Source organism: Diadema antillarum, unplaced genomic scaffold (genome assembly GCF_040938485.1).
Source record: "Diadema antillarum isolate AM-2024a unplaced genomic scaffold, OU_Dant_1.0 seq00000973_RagTag, whole genome shotgun sequence".
In the NCBI taxonomy this organism is placed as follows: Eukaryota; Metazoa; Echinodermata; class Echinoidea; order Diadematoida; family Diadematidae; genus Diadema; species Diadema antillarum.
The window spans coordinates 605,001-620,501 of NW_027271815.1; the positions used below are offsets into that span (position 1 = coordinate 605,001).

The 15,501-nt window shown below is 40.3% G+C and overlaps 1 protein-coding gene across 1 annotated transcript in view; it reads right to left on the minus strand.

The window, feature by feature from the left end:
* LOC139741997 (VPS35 endosomal protein-sorting factor-like) overlaps positions 1-14,293 on the minus strand; it is a 30,330-nt gene extending 16,037 nt beyond the window's left edge. Inside the window, exons 1-14 of the mRNA XM_071652560.1 lie at positions 14,277-14,293; positions 12,715-12,805; positions 11,665-11,895; positions 10,905-11,024; positions 10,063-10,093; positions 9,729-9,811; positions 8,284-8,412; positions 7,106-7,190; positions 6,345-6,519; positions 5,670-5,717; positions 4,342-4,435; positions 2,494-2,571; positions 2,095-2,217; positions 769-815 (exon numbers count right to left, since the gene is read on the minus strand). Of these exons, the coding sequence (XP_071508661.1) occupies positions 769-815; positions 2,095-2,217; positions 2,494-2,571; positions 4,342-4,435; positions 5,670-5,717; positions 6,345-6,519; positions 7,106-7,190; positions 8,284-8,412; positions 9,729-9,811; positions 10,063-10,093; positions 10,905-11,024; positions 11,665-11,895; positions 12,715-12,805; positions 14,277-14,293 (1,352 nt within the window). The remainder of the gene's footprint in view (positions 1-768; positions 816-2,094; positions 2,218-2,493; positions 2,572-4,341; positions 4,436-5,669; positions 5,718-6,344; positions 6,520-7,105; positions 7,191-8,283; positions 8,413-9,728; positions 9,812-10,062; positions 10,094-10,904; positions 11,025-11,664; positions 11,896-12,714; positions 12,806-14,276) is intronic.
* Between the last annotated feature and the right edge of the window lie 1,208 nt (positions 14,294-15,501).

Consider the following 15,501-nt stretch of genomic DNA (forward strand, 5'->3'; position numbering starts at 1 on the left):
TTTTGAGAGTATCGAGTTTTGGTGTTGTATTCATTACAAACGTTTCACTGAAACTGCAAAATAATAATAATGAAAATCCTATGTGATACTTTTCCTTCCACAAACTCATGTCTGTTATTGTATAATTACAGAGTGTCCAAGGAGTAAACCTGGACAAACCTTTAAATTACAACTGACAGCTATGTAGAGAGGCTGTTATTTCTTTGTAAGCACTGAAGCAATAAATTCATCTCCTTTCTATATTTTTTGTTCACATAAATTCAAGATACAACACCTCAGGTAAGGCAATATTCCATATCTTTTGACATATTCCATGAAACTAATGAAACAGTATAACAACAACAACTGTTTAACAACAAGAGACAGATTTATATACAAGACTTATCCCTGTGACTAACAATAGTGACGGGAAAAAAAAAACCAACAACAACAACAAAAATAAATAAATTTAAAAAAAAAAAAATATATATATATATATATATTTTTTTTTTTTTCTCTCTCTAGCAAATAGGCACCACTGGCTTTGAGTAAAAATAGTCCAATAAGATACTGGTAGAAGTTTACATCTTGACTGTATGTCAAAAAAAAAAGTATATATATATATATATATATATATACATAGAAAGGAGATGAATTCATCACTCCAGTGGTTAAAAAGAAATGACACTTTCTTCTCATCATGATAATACTGCAAATTTCTGCATAGTGGAAAGTTGTTACACTTCAGCACATTCACACATAGAAAATAACTATGGTCTAAAAACAAACCTGTTACACTGCTTCTGACACCTTTCCAGAATTTCAGTCAAAACGGCCTGTTGATGACAGAGAATAGCCGATTTAAAAAAGAAAATGAGGGCGGGGAGAATGATGGAAACCTTATCTTTCATGACACGCAGCATTGTTCTCTTGAATGATAATGAGCTATATGCTTTTGTTCCAGAAAACTTCATTCAGAAATGATTTTACAAGACTTTTTTCCCATTTCATTTTCTCAAGTGACCAGTTCTTCTACATATCTGACAAGTCGTGAACATCAAATGCAAGGGACAATAGATGGGAGAGGCAGTACAAAGCCAAATCAATATCAAAGGAAAAGACTGTCATATTTCATCAGAATATTCAGGCCATAGCCATTGCAAGTGAAAAAGTATATATAGCATGCTGCAATAGTTCACTCGTTAATTAAGCCGTGGTTAAGCCACCAACTAGAAGCTGGAGGAGTGCCAGTGCACAAATGTTTACCTATCTGATTTTGAACTTTGAGTCGGACAAGTAATCAACAGGTAGTACAACCACTTAATCAAACAAGCCAATTCAGCCGGGTCCATCGAACAGCACAACAGATAATTTTATGCTTCTCTCAGAAGGGCATGAAATTAGGCCTTCAGTGCAATGACAAGTATGCCAAGTTGTTTAGCTATTACAGTGAGGAGTGCACATACAATGTATATTTGCACAATCATTTCACCATTTAAATGTCCTACAGATTACAGGCTGTCTTGTATGTTTTGTGCACACAAGTAATCCACAGTGTAGAGTAGTGTGAGTGCACACAGTACATAGATGCACTCTTCATACTGCATTTTTGCCATGAAAGGGTGCATGTGACATTTGTCTACAAAAGGGGAAGCAAACAATTTGGCAACTATGTACTTTTAAGTGGTAATTACAATGTGAGTGTAGCCATACACCAAAAACAACACATGGGACTACTACCTTTGTCCAGTTCTGATGAAAGGGAAAACAAATCATGTGCTAATCATTCACTTTTTAAAAGTCATTTCAAAATGGATGTAGCCATAAATACACCACAGTGCCCAAATGAGACTAAACATTATGGCCCGAATTCATGAACATGGTCTAAATTTAGACCATGGTTTATGCAAATTTCTTCTGTGTAAATACATGTGACAGATTGCGTACCCCACCCTATAGACGTCCAGTAGCAAATGCACATTGATGCCTGCATGTCAAATGTACACCACTTAATGCTTATTCTAGTCCATGGACTTAATTTAACGATGGTCTAAATTTAAACCATCTTCGCGAATGCGGGCCAAAGTCTTTGTTCAGATTTCCAAAAGTTTTCACCTCAGAGGCATTATGTGCGATGCACTGTAGGATCCAGTCCAGGGCTGGGGAGTAGAGGGAGAGGTAACTAGCCATGTCCAGCCGCTGCACTGCCAGGATGTTTTGTACTGTGTCCCCTTGCAGCTGCAGTGTGAAAAGAGAAAACAGTGAGCTCTGAAGTCTTGCACAGCCAGCATTCTCATTGACTTTCTGTACATGCCGCATCAACCTGTGCAACGTCAAAAACTTTCTCTGATTACCACCAGTCCACACATATATCACACACAAAAGCCCAAAACATAACATACAATATGAAAACACCAATTTACAAATTGATATTGTGACTAAAATGTGAGTTTGAGAGAATAACTCTCAGTTACCAAATTACAAGACATGGGTCAATTTCATGCTTTACAATACCTGTGAGTATGTGTTCAGGAAGTCATAGAAATTGCTGATGAGATGTTCTTTCACATTGGGAGCCACAGCCATGCCGACCTGTGAGAGAAAATAACCACAGACAAACAGTAGATAAACATATATATGAATACCCTACTATATGAATCAAGTTCACACTGCAGGAGCTACGGGCACACAATGGTCAAGCCTCTTTGGACAAAACTGCAAATAAACGAATATGATGGAGTGCAAGCATTAACCAAGATAAAACTAAATGGTGAATGTGTGGATGTATGAGTCTCAATGCATGTCCCAATAGATTGAACAAAAGAATAATCAGCTTTTGAACACACAGTGAACCATTAAGTCACATCCATCAATTTGTAAATGTGCCACTCTTCTTGGCAGGACTTTTGTTTTGAAGATGAATATCACAATCAACCATCTAGAAAGCAGAAGTACAAATTTTCCATTTTCCTGCAAAGTGAGATAGAACTCTGTTCATTTACAAAGAATTGTATTCATGCATCAATTAAATGATCTATGGACATGGTGTAAGGGATTGAGGGCGATTTCACGGTTATCACTCTTATATATGAATGTGTGCTTGCAGCAGAAGTTAGACAATTATGAACATTGCAGCTCATTTGATATACGTATACGAGGAAGTGGATTGCTTTCCAAAACATTATCCCAACAACATGACCAAAGTGGCAGGAAAACGGATGTACACAGTCAAAAACACACTCTGCTGAGATATATTATCAGACAGGAGATTTACAAATTTGAAAGGCTAAACTATAACAAATGTTGATACATTTTTGACAAACAGAACACATCAAACAAGGTAAAGTAGAAATTACGCGGTGCGTAATATATGTCCCCGCCGGAAGTAGCATTTAGTAGCAAAATGTACAATATAGGTAAAAAGATCAAGGTCAAAGGTCAAAGAAGTCAAAGGTCAAAATTCTGTGTAGAAGTTTTGAAGCCCTCACCTAGTGCCATCACATAAAGCAAATGGAATCGAAATCGGGTTAGAAATGGCGAAGGAGTAGCATTTTGTAGCCAATGTACAATATAGGTAAAAAATCAAGGCCAAAGGTCAAAGAAGTCAAAGGTCAAAATTCTGTGTAGAAGTTTTGAAGCCCTCACCTAGTGCCATCACATAAAGCAAACGGAATCGAAATCGGGTTAGAAATGGCGAAGGAGTAGCATTTTGTAGCAAAATGTACAATACAGGTCAAAAATCAAGGTCAAAGGTCAAAGAAGTCAAAGGTCAAAATTCTGTGTAGCAGTTTTGAAGCCCTCACCTAGTGCCATCACATAAAGCAAACGGAATCAAAATCGGGTTAGAAATGGCGAAGGAGTAGCATTTTGTAGGCAATGTACAATATAGGTCAAAAATCAAGGTCAAAGGTCAAAGAAGTCACAGGTCAAAATTCTGTGTAGAAGTTTTGAAGCCCTCACCTAGTGCCATCACATAAAGCAAACGGAATCAAAATCGGGTTAGAAATGGCGAAGGAGTAGCATTTTGAAGCAAAATGTACAATATAGGTCAAAGGTCAAGGTCAAAGGTCAAAACTGAAATTCTGTATAGAAGTTTCAAAGCTCCCATGTAGTGCTATCATATAAAGCAAACAGAATCAAAATCAGGTTAGAAATGGCGAAGGAGTAGCATTTTGAACATTTTGATCACACACGGATGCACAGACGGACGGACAGACGGACAGACGGACAGACGGACACACGGACACACACACGTACGGAGCCCGTTTCATAGTCCCCTGCTCGAACTCGTTCGGCGGGGACAAAAAAATATATATTTCATTATCTCCCATCGTCAAAGCTGCAGTGACAGAAGGCACATACCCGACACAGATATGACCTGGCATAGATGGCCACCAGAGGATCTCCAATTCCTCTGATCTGATTGGTCAGTCGCAGCAGAGCCTGAGAGTACTCTCTGGATGGAAAGATGTACATCACATAGATGAAAATGATGATAAAACTCTAACTTTAGACTTAAAAATTGTGCAATTTGGAACACAGTACTGTTAGAGTACAATTCTACTTGCATGATTCTCATCTATTCATTATGGAAGATGGTCCTGCAAGACATTATTTTCTTGCGTTTTTTAGAAAATTTTGGTCAAGTTTGAGTATAGAATGTACGACTGACATGACTTAGTAGATGACAGAATTTCAGAGATCTCTTTGGATTATTTATGTAGAAAGGAAAATAGCTCTAAGATTTGATAGCTGTACCAGCCATGTAGGTACAAAGTATCCTCTAGCCAACAAAAAGAGTAAAAGAAAAAGTTTACCTTTCTCACTTCGGCATGTAAAGCGGGCCTGTCATACAATGTTTACCATTAATCTACCTGCCCTGTTTTTGTTTTCTTCTTTTCTTTTTCTTTCTCGGAAGGGTGAGAACAAGATTGCTCGACGGGTGAGCATCAGCTGGGTTGCTGGGGAGTGAGACTTGATAGATCTGGCAAGTACAATGTACCTACCACATGCTGCCTTTATTCTACAATCACAACCTACTTTTATGGAAGAGAACAGTGAAGTCAAATTGTGTGAGTGAAAGTGAAAGCCCAAGTTCTGAAGGAGCATTTTATGGCATCAAAGATGAAAATGGTACAAAAAATGCAAACATACTAATCTTAGTTATATTGTTATTTTACGGCAATGTAAGCAAATGAGCAAATAATCAAAGGTTAAACTTTAAACAGGCGATTCTAAATATGTCATGGAAGCGTTTAATCACATGATCCCAAATTTGATGTACTGTGCTATGTATTCACCCTGACATCTTTGGATATTAATCTCAAGAACTGCTGAATTTGGTCTTGGGTTTTTAATGAGGGATGGTAGTTGCCTGTCATGACAAATATTTCTGGAGAATACGGATGACCCTAAAAGTTGAATCTAAGACACCTTTCTTTCTCATCTCTTCATTTGACTTTCTAACTCTGATTTGTTTTTGACGTGGCTGCGCAGGAAGCAAGTAACCATGAGATCGAAATCTCGAAGTTCCCACTGAAGGACCAGGCATTGGGGCTAACGTGCAGTACCCAGGGGGCACAACATGCTATTGCAAGTGGGGTTTGAACCAGTGATTTCACGATTGACAGTCCCTGTTCGTATCTACTGAGCCACAACAGCTCCATGATAATGATATGAAAGCCTCTTACCCTTCTGTCAGAAAGCTGTAGCACTTGAGAATAGCTGTCTCAACATATCTGAGTGTCAGTTATTATTAAGGAAAGGTCACAGGTAAGCATGACCCTTACATTTTGCTCATCTTTTAGAAAGCAAGGGAAGGTTCACAAATGTGCTAGGAATGAGTTACACGTATTGTGTAAAATTCCTGAAAATGTTGTGCTCTATAGAGGGTCTCACCTGGGAGATTTTGGTGAAAGAAAGTACAAATATATATATGGTGGTCTTTCTCATCATTTGAAATACACTACATCATGTCATGTTGCATAACATTAGCAAGATATCACGATGCTGCTCTGTTTTTTTTCTCCTCTGTGCCAATAGATTTATCAACTCTGAAAGTGATGATCGCAGGAGATTTGTGTAACACCATTCAATGTGTACTGTAAAACATGATATTTTCGCAGCATGAAATTTTCGCAAATTGGAGCCGACGACCTTTTTCGCGGCACGAAATTTTCGCAAGTTGCCTTTATTATTCAATGCGTATGGTGTAAACAAGAACTTTAACATGCATTTTAATTTCGCGAATCTTGGCTCTCGCGAAATTTGCAAACTTAAAATGCACATGAACATTCCTCATTTTACAGTACTAGCTTCCACAACATTCCACAAGCTTAAGGACTGATAGCATCAAGGAAGGATACAGTCGGGGGATGAGCTCCCTGATGGACGCTATCTTGAAGAACCAGTTCCGGCAGGTCTCCTTGGCGGACTCGGGCACCTGGGACGGTGAGAACTTGGTGGGGAGGACCTGGGGAGTGCTGGACCCGGGTGGTAGGTAGGTGGACTTCTTGTGGATCCTGTCGTACACCAGACGTCCTGCAACGAGAACCAGAGTCAACCACATGAGAATAGAACCTTGACCTCTCATTGTTCATGATTTCCTCTTCCACGTTTTGTTGTTGTTGTGATTTTGTTTGTTTTTTCAATCATACGAAACATTCTTAACATGTTTGTGAACCTTTTTCATCTTTTTGATCTTGCTTTCTATCTTCAGTCTCCTGAGGGCAGCGAGGTGGATCAGACAGTAAGGCTATCTGCCATCATCAAAATCAAGTAGCTCGAGTTCGGGCGTGGGTTCAAATCCCAGTGAGTCTTACTGATTAATGTTGTGTGTTAACATGTTGTCCCCTCTAGGAGAGGCAAAAACACTCTAAAAAGCCCACTGTGACTACAGAGATACGTTCCCTACCATCAATATTACCCAAATATTGTGAGGTACCCAATTCTAATCCTACACCAGGGTTGAGAGGGACAGCATGAACTAGACACCGTATCAAAATATCTTCACATTGGGCAGGACTGAGATTCAATATTATCCGACTTGGGAGTCCCGAGTCTCATCCACTTTACCACAGTGCCCTCATATATCACATCTCTGTGCTAATCTACATTGCTGACTCACCAAAAGTGTCCAGAATGTCTGTGATCAGGACATACTTGCTGGGGTAGAACTGGATGACTGAGACGTCTGCCAGCAGCTTGGAGCACTACAACATTATAAAAAAAGATCAGAAACCATGGAACATGAAAGTGCGCACGCATCGGAGGCATAAATGATACTACATTCATTTTCATGATCAATTGCCTACAGAAACCCCATGTGCTGTGCACTAAATTTATGGCGAATAACTATACACCAAAGACATGCACTGACAGCATTGCCTGTTACAAACAGGTACACTAGTGGTCTGAGTGACATGCTATCAAGAGACCATGCTAGCCTGGTTAAATTATGAAACATATTAGGACACTCCATATAGAGAGCAGACTGCAATATAAAACACCTTCTTGATTCTTAACAGGGTATTCCAATTTTCAATCAGTAACTTTTCACAAGACAAAAACAGCTCTATCCACCATACAAATTGGCCGAACAATTCGTAAGACTTGAGTTTACACTGCTCTCAATCTAATTTTCAATTTGTGCAGACATAATAAGAATGTATGCAAGTTCTATCCAATCTTCCTCCAGTGTAAGATATGAAGTGAAATTCAGGGGTGCCAATTTGATGAGAATAAGATGATTTTGGCAACATATGATCCCCAGGACTTGATGGGTTAACCAAATGAAGATATGCTTGCAGAGTCTGCAGCATGTCTGACTGAGACATGGGAAAACCCCTCATTCAGATCCCAGACACAGCACTACTTCGAATGAGATCTGCTGCATCAAGGGGGCTTTCCCTCCAGTGAAGAGAAAAATGATTCCCCTCTTTCATGGTAGAAAATATAGTGCAAAGCAGGAGGGAGCGGCATTCAAGTCAATGCAAGTCGAACATTACACATCACAACATATAATCATTTGAACATCCACTCCAGCAACTAGCAGAGATACATAACCAGGGCCCTGTTGCATAAAAAGATGCATTCAAAGAGAAGTCAGAAAATCAAATGTAAGTCAGGTATAAGCCAATCGGAATTGAGTATTTAGTGGATTAGGTTTGACATTTCGACTTGAGTTCAATCTTAACTTTTCTCAACAGGGCCAAGGAAATGTGTGTGGTACAAGCTCTTGACTTTCACAGAATTTGACCTCTCTTATATTGTGATGGACCACCGACAGGGCATGGCATTTGTTACCTGGATGGCAATCTTGAGGGCCTTGACCTTCTGGTCCTGGTCCCAGGCGTTGATGAGGGCCTGATTGAGCTCCTCGATGCGGAAGACGTACTCCTGCTGGCTGAGGTTCAGCATCTCCTTCACTGAGCCCTGGTGTTGGGGAAACATGATCTGACTTTTGTTATACACCGTCCCCTCAGAGTTATAATGTCTATCACTGGGTCCTACGAGGGCAATTCGGTTTGGGAGTTAGCTCATCACACACGCCCTACAGGCGTAGCATCTCTGTTACAGGGTCTAGGGCAATTCCCCCTGGGCAATTACCCTGGACCCTTCCCCTTCCCCTAACCCTAATCCTAATCCTGAACATAATCCTATCCCCTACTCAAACCCAAACTCTAACCCTAAAACCTAACCCTTACCCTAATCTTTACTCCAACCTTATCACTAACCAGTATTTGGCCGGGGATAATCGCCCTGATACGCTGTTACTGAATACTGTGATGGTAACTTTGTCTGGTGTTAAACTCGACCATCATTGTGCAGTGTGATAGCATCCCTTACACTGAGTCCTATGATGGTATTACTTTGTCTGGTATTGGCTCATTACTCAGCCTAATCAAGCACAGCATCTCTTTCACACAGCCTCTGGACGGGAAAGTTATGTGGTGTTAAACTTTTGCAAACTCCCTAGAGCAGGTTTAGTATCCCCTTTCACTGGTGACGATGATCACATGGCGTTCACCTTCCACACTTTTTGATCTAAAACAGAAAGCTTGGTGTTAACCAATAACTGGGTCATATTAGGGTGAAAATGTACTTTTGTTGTTGGGGAAGGGATTTGGAAGGGATTGAAAAAGAGAGTTAATTCTCAGGAGATAAAGAATACCAGGTATCATTTCACTTCATAGTAAGTTCAGAAATTAACAAGAAGGAACCAAGATAATGCTGCATATCTATTATTGTGCTTAAGATTTCATTTATGTTTACAAAAGAGGGGGAAAAAAGAGGCTGTATCAAGCAGGGAATGTACCTGTTAACATACCTGTTAAGTTGACCCTTCCTTATCATAGACTTTAATATTACAGTGATTAAACCCTCAAGCCATGAGCATGAGTAGCAATGTGAATTCATATCACACTGAACAACCTTACTGTTCACTCACAGGCCCGAATTCACGAAGATGGTAAAATTGAAACCATGGTTTAAAACCACGGACAATTTGTATGGAGTACCAAGTGTCACATGGCCTATTTCGTTGACGAAATGTTCATTTCGTTAATGAAATGATCATTTTGTCGATGAAATGTTGTCATTTCGTCTGATAAAATGACTGATTTCGCAACAAAATAGGCCATGCAACACTTGGCGCTCCATACAAATTTTCCATGATTTCAATTGTACCACATTCGTGAATTCGGGCCATAAAGTCTGACGCAGCATATTTAATGAAAATGTAAACTGACCTCCTCAAAGTCATCTAGTTGTTCCAATCTGTTTTTCATCTTGTCTGAAACACTTCCCTGGGCTACTTGGGTCTTCACAGCCACTGGGGGAAAAAATGAACAAAGAAACATATACATATAAATACCTACAAATCTTTTGGTCCTGCAAGTAAAATATTGTACTTCAAGCAAAATGTTAACATACTTGGAAGGATGGGCAGCTGTTGTTGCAACACACTGTATACTTCATCACAACATAAGAGCATAAAAATCAATAAATTTTATAGTATATACAGATACAATGAGCAGGAATTGTACATACTGCACTACAGAAGAAAATATACATTGTACTTGCCTTTTTCTCTATCTGCTGGTGACAAAAAGCTCTGTAAAGAAATGAATAAAGGAAGAAACAAAAAGAATATATTCAAGCAAGTAAATGCCAAATTTTGTGTAACTGTGAAACATGGTGTCATTTAAATGCATTCCAATAAAATTTTGTAATTTGTATAAGAGATATATTTTCCCAGAAATTCAAGACTTCTGTCAAACAGCTACATTCCTGTGACTGAAGAATATTATGCCCCTGGAAAGAAAATTTGTCCTGCTTAGTGTCTTTCTTTTTCTTCTGAAATATATATTTCAAAGAAAGACTGCTTTCTCTCTGTCAACACCCTGATTTTGATAAACTGACAACATAATCAGAATTTCCACCTGTAAGACCCTCTTAAAACCCAAGTACTTTCTTTCATTTTAACCAGTTGAGAACAAGTCCCAAGTGCGTGTTATAGCAAAATCAGCCTATCCGCAAGGAGTCAACATACTGGTCAATATAGAGTTTGAAGACATAAGAATGCTACATGTATCAAGATATTGTGTAACAGTATACGTGTGAGATAAAAGAAAGATATGGTACACTTCTTCTTCTGCTTCAACTTGCAATAAGACCATCATTGCTACCAATCCAAGATACTTTTCAACTATTATCAGGGACGGATCCAGAAATTCAGTAAAGGGGAGGCGCCTTAATACAAAATTAAAGGGGGGAGGCGCATGCTCCCCTCCCCCATTTTTTCTTTTTATTTCTTTGGTTTGAACAAGAATTAAAGGGGGGCCCGCGCCTGGTGCACCCCCACCTAGATCTGCCACTGATTATTCACAAGCAGTAAGGACAGAGATAAGAAGTGCAGCACTCACCGTTGTGATAGAGAGCTTTTCTGAAGTGGTGTATTTTCCGAGGATTCCCGCCTTCTTGCTGGACCATGGTTCAAAGGAGTCATCAAGATCCTGTGGTACTGTCTTGGAAGTTGATTGTGCCTGAAGTGAAAAGCCATTACAGAGTATCAGTATTACATTGTCACTGCCCCAACTGCCTGAACAAAATGGAGACTCTATTAACAGAAATGACAGAGATCAGTCTACTTTGCCAGACATTAACTCCCTGCATCATAGTACATGGAATTTGGTGGAAAAACCAATGCTTCAATGTGGATTCCAGTGACCAATACGATATGGTATACAGATGTACATGTATGTATGTACTCTTAGTCTCAGTCAGCATGAGGGTTATAGCATATCATACCACATCTATATAGATCCTTGTCATTTGATTGGTTGTTTGATATTGATCATTTGTCCCATTTTACTATTATGTTATCATTCGTGCAATTGTGGAATCTGTCACTCATTATTTCTCAAATGTAAGAATATCTTCACAATTGTTTACACTGTTTAAAATTTGATGCTGCTAATATATTCCCTGTGTACACTATGCTTGACTGCTTTCCAATAATTTTGGAGGAAATTGAACGAAGTAGAACGGAGAGAACGTAATTTCGGAGGGAAAAGTACCAATTCAAGAATCAAGATTTCTAAATTCAAATGATTTTAATGCATGAATATAAAAAATTTAGGCCGAGTAAGTGTGTGAAAAAAAAAAGAGTGGACTGCCACTCACTGAATCCTTGGAAGAAGAGCCGAGTGAGGATGACAGTGGGTCCGACAAAGGGTCCGCCTTGGGCTTGGCCGCTGCGGCAGCAGCAAACATGGAGAGGGGGTCGGAGCCTTCCAGGGCGCTGCTCAGGGGGTCAGTGAGGGACGACGGCTTCTTGGCAGGCTCTTGCTGCTTTGGTCCTCCGCTGGTGCTGCCGCGGCCAGACTTGCGGAGCTTTGCGTCAGCCACATGCACCTGGGATTCAGGAGAGTGGCAATATAGTTGACTCTCAGCAAATGAATACTCCTTGACAGTATTTCAAGAGTGTAGTCAAACTGATGATCTATTAGGTCTGCATGATATATTGATGTTGCTACAGAGTTGCATTCATGGCCCTCAAAGCAAATTTTTACCATAATGACATCCAAGAGCATGGGGAAGACACTAAGGGAAAAGGGTGGAATCAAAAGGACCATGTAGAATGAAAAGGCCATGACTGACTCTAAATCAAAGTTTAACATCATGATATCTTGCTGTGTAGCATCACTGAAGGACAATCCACCAAAGGGAGATGATGGCAGTAAGAACCAGCAATTTATGCATACACATCAAAACAGTGTTTCATTAAAATCTGATTTTAGAGATAAGCTGTAAGAAAATATCAAATGCCAATCTGAATGTGAGTAAGTCATGCCATACAGTTTCTCATTGCCTACTCAAAAGGATAGCATACCTTAGAAAGCCCTTGCGCATCACCCATGATATATTTAGTTCACAAAAAACACAAAAGTACCACTGCATGCATTTTCCAGAAGGCAATTACTTTAACAATTTCAGGAAGTTTATCACATTGATGTCACAATAACAGTAATCTACTATTTTGTCTAGCTGGACTGATCAGGCAGCAATTTATATATGGGGTTATCTGGAATTAGCAAGATCTTGCTGGAAGTTTTCAGGTTGAATTGTGTATTTGTTAAGCTGCACTGCTATTTTTAAATGTCTTCTCTTTCGGGTACGCTATTCTCCTTGAATGATTTCAGCTGCTGGATCAGCAGTCGTGGGCATTCCTACCGTGATTGGTTTCAGGGGGTGATCTGTGGTGATCTCTCCCTTCAGGAGACGACCTCTCTTCTCCGCCTCATAGTCCCTCGGACGAGCTAGCCTGTGGAACGATGTAAGGGAAAAGAACTTTGTGAAAGCATGTTGCTCTCAATATGGCCTCATAGCTAGCTTGAGTCATCGTGCTACGCCTCATTAGGATGCTCTGATTTTCGGGCAAAAAGTACACCTCTATGATCTACTATTGTAGATCTACTACTAGGCACCTTCGAAAAAATATAATAAATCCATGATGATTTGAATCATGTTCTAGAATCTAAGTCATAAATTGTTAGACGTTCAGGCAAACATTTGACAGTAGATACGACATTGCTTCTCATTTTGAAAACCGACGCATTTTCATATATACACTAGATGAAAAAGTGATCTCAGTTTAATACATGTAGCTCAAAAAGTATACATCACCAAGGAAACGCGACATGCAGATGAAGATCTCCTTCAAGGTGACCTCCAGTGCCTTACCAACTGGGAAGACAGCTGGGACATGAAGTTCTATCCAGCTTAAAGCTCCTCCCTGCCAGTCACCAGGAGTAGACACCCATTACTGCCAGCATACCACCTACATTTGTACGGTACATGGCCACACTCTGGATAAGGTCACATGTGCATATCAAGGGGTGACCGTCCAGCAGAACATAAGCTGGGACAACCATATCAATGAAATCTACAATAAAGCAAGCAGAACACTGGGCTTCCTCAGAAGAAATCTAAAAATAAGTTCCAGTAAGATCAAGGAAAGAGTTCACGAGTATAAACAGGCGAGCCGCCGTAGTATTTGTACGGATACGCAGTGGTGGGGCCTATTTCACGAGTATGCCACGTATGTCAAGCCTCACAAGGGTTAGCAAATAAGTAAAACCCATCATGAGGCGTTTGTTTGTTTGTTTGTTTTTTTAAAGAAAAAAAGGAGAGTTAACGTTGATTGTTTAATGTTACTTTGTATTCTGGGTTCTGAAAATGAAATGTTACATTAATTTACAATACAGAGACACCACAGTCAGATGCAGACTCATTCAGAGTAGGATCTAGACCCGTCTAGACTATGTCTAGAGTCTAGAAAGTCTAGTCGTAGTACTCGTAGTAGTGTCTAGACAACCCAGGTACTCAGGTTGTTAAATAGCAATTTAAAAGGTCAATGCAGGATAGTGCAAGCTTTGTCTGCATCCCTAGTAGCATGATAATCAACTTATTGATTGTGAGCATCTTCATCTTCGGCAAAATAAGACAAGAGAAACGTAGGACTAGGTCAGGAAAAAGCACACAGCAACAGCACAGGCTAGGAACAAATTCTTGGTCCAGCACAAAACACAATAGCTGGGACTACAATAGTACCGCCCATCGTATCTTGACACGTTACCCTCGCGACCTCGGCATCACTCTGCCCCTTATTTCCACGAAAATTTGGGGAAAGGGAATGAAACTAGCAATATAATTTCGAAAAACACCACATAATGGTTTCAACTGCAAAGGCCACGAAAAAAAAGGAAGTTTAAAATGAAGGCTGTATTACGTACCACTCGTAGGTCGCCATCTTCACCGGCCGACTTTGGCGTCTTCGATCAGGTGATCGCGAGGACGGACTGTTGTTGTTTTTTTTTTTTTAATGGGGTGGAGGTGGAGCTGTAGCTCGCTCGGTTCGGCTCGTAGTCGGTGGATAGATCGGCGCGGCGGCGCGCGGCGCGGCGGAGGCCTGGGGCAATAGGATTCCGAGGGCGTGAATTTATTCTGGGTCTCAGTGAGCTAAGAATTAGCGTTTGGCGTGCGTGGTCACGATTGTGCAGAAGAGTCATGTCACGATCATGTCAGTGTTGCAAGGGTTTTTTGGAATATTTTATATAGCACCAGACGTCATTGTGTACAATTTTTTTCACTTCTTTTCTTCTTCTTTTTTTTTTTTTCAAACGAAGGAACAAATGCTTCTTTGACAATCACCGTTGGCGGACGGGAGGGACGGGAGGGGGGGGGGGAGAGGTTGGTGCCCCCCCCCCCCCCCCCACACGCACACTTTACAGGGATCGGATGTCCAACTCTTTTGCATGAAATATAAAGTGGAAGGAAAGTGGCAGCAAAAATATGAAGACGTTTTGTTCTTGTTGTTGCTTTTTTTTTTGCTTGTCAGATGACTTGCGGCGGAAAATCAGACCTTAAAAGTATGAAGACATTTTTTTTTTTGTTTTTGAAATATCTGTGAGAGGGAGCGGAGCGAGGAAGATTTTGCATTTTCAGACCTGAAATTCAGCGATCTGGTGCACACTTTTGGTGAAATTTTTGTTTTTTTTTTATAGAAAAAAACAATAGAAAATGAAATATTCACAGTATATTATTGAATGACTAAATCGTAGTATTTCAGCTCTTGCTCCGCCTGTGCGACATCACTGCGAAGGCCTACTAAATAGTGGGGCCTATCACCGGCGTAGACAGGATTTGATCTTAGGGGGAGCGGTTATGAGATCGTGAAGGAGCGAAGCAAGCGAGGGGAGGGGGAGGATATGGTAGGGGGGTTTCCCCCTCCCACGGTGAAATCTTTTTACATTGAAAATTTTGACATTTTACAGTCCAAAAACTGCCGTTTGTAGCTATATTTTTCGCTTTGGAAATTAAGGGGGGGGGGGCACACCGGGTGCAACTGCTGTCAATCACTGGCAGCAACATCAGGAGAATAGCATAGCGATTAAATGCGAGCGAGCGGAGCGAGCGAGCTTGAAAATTTTGACATAATACTTTTACAGTCTAAAAACT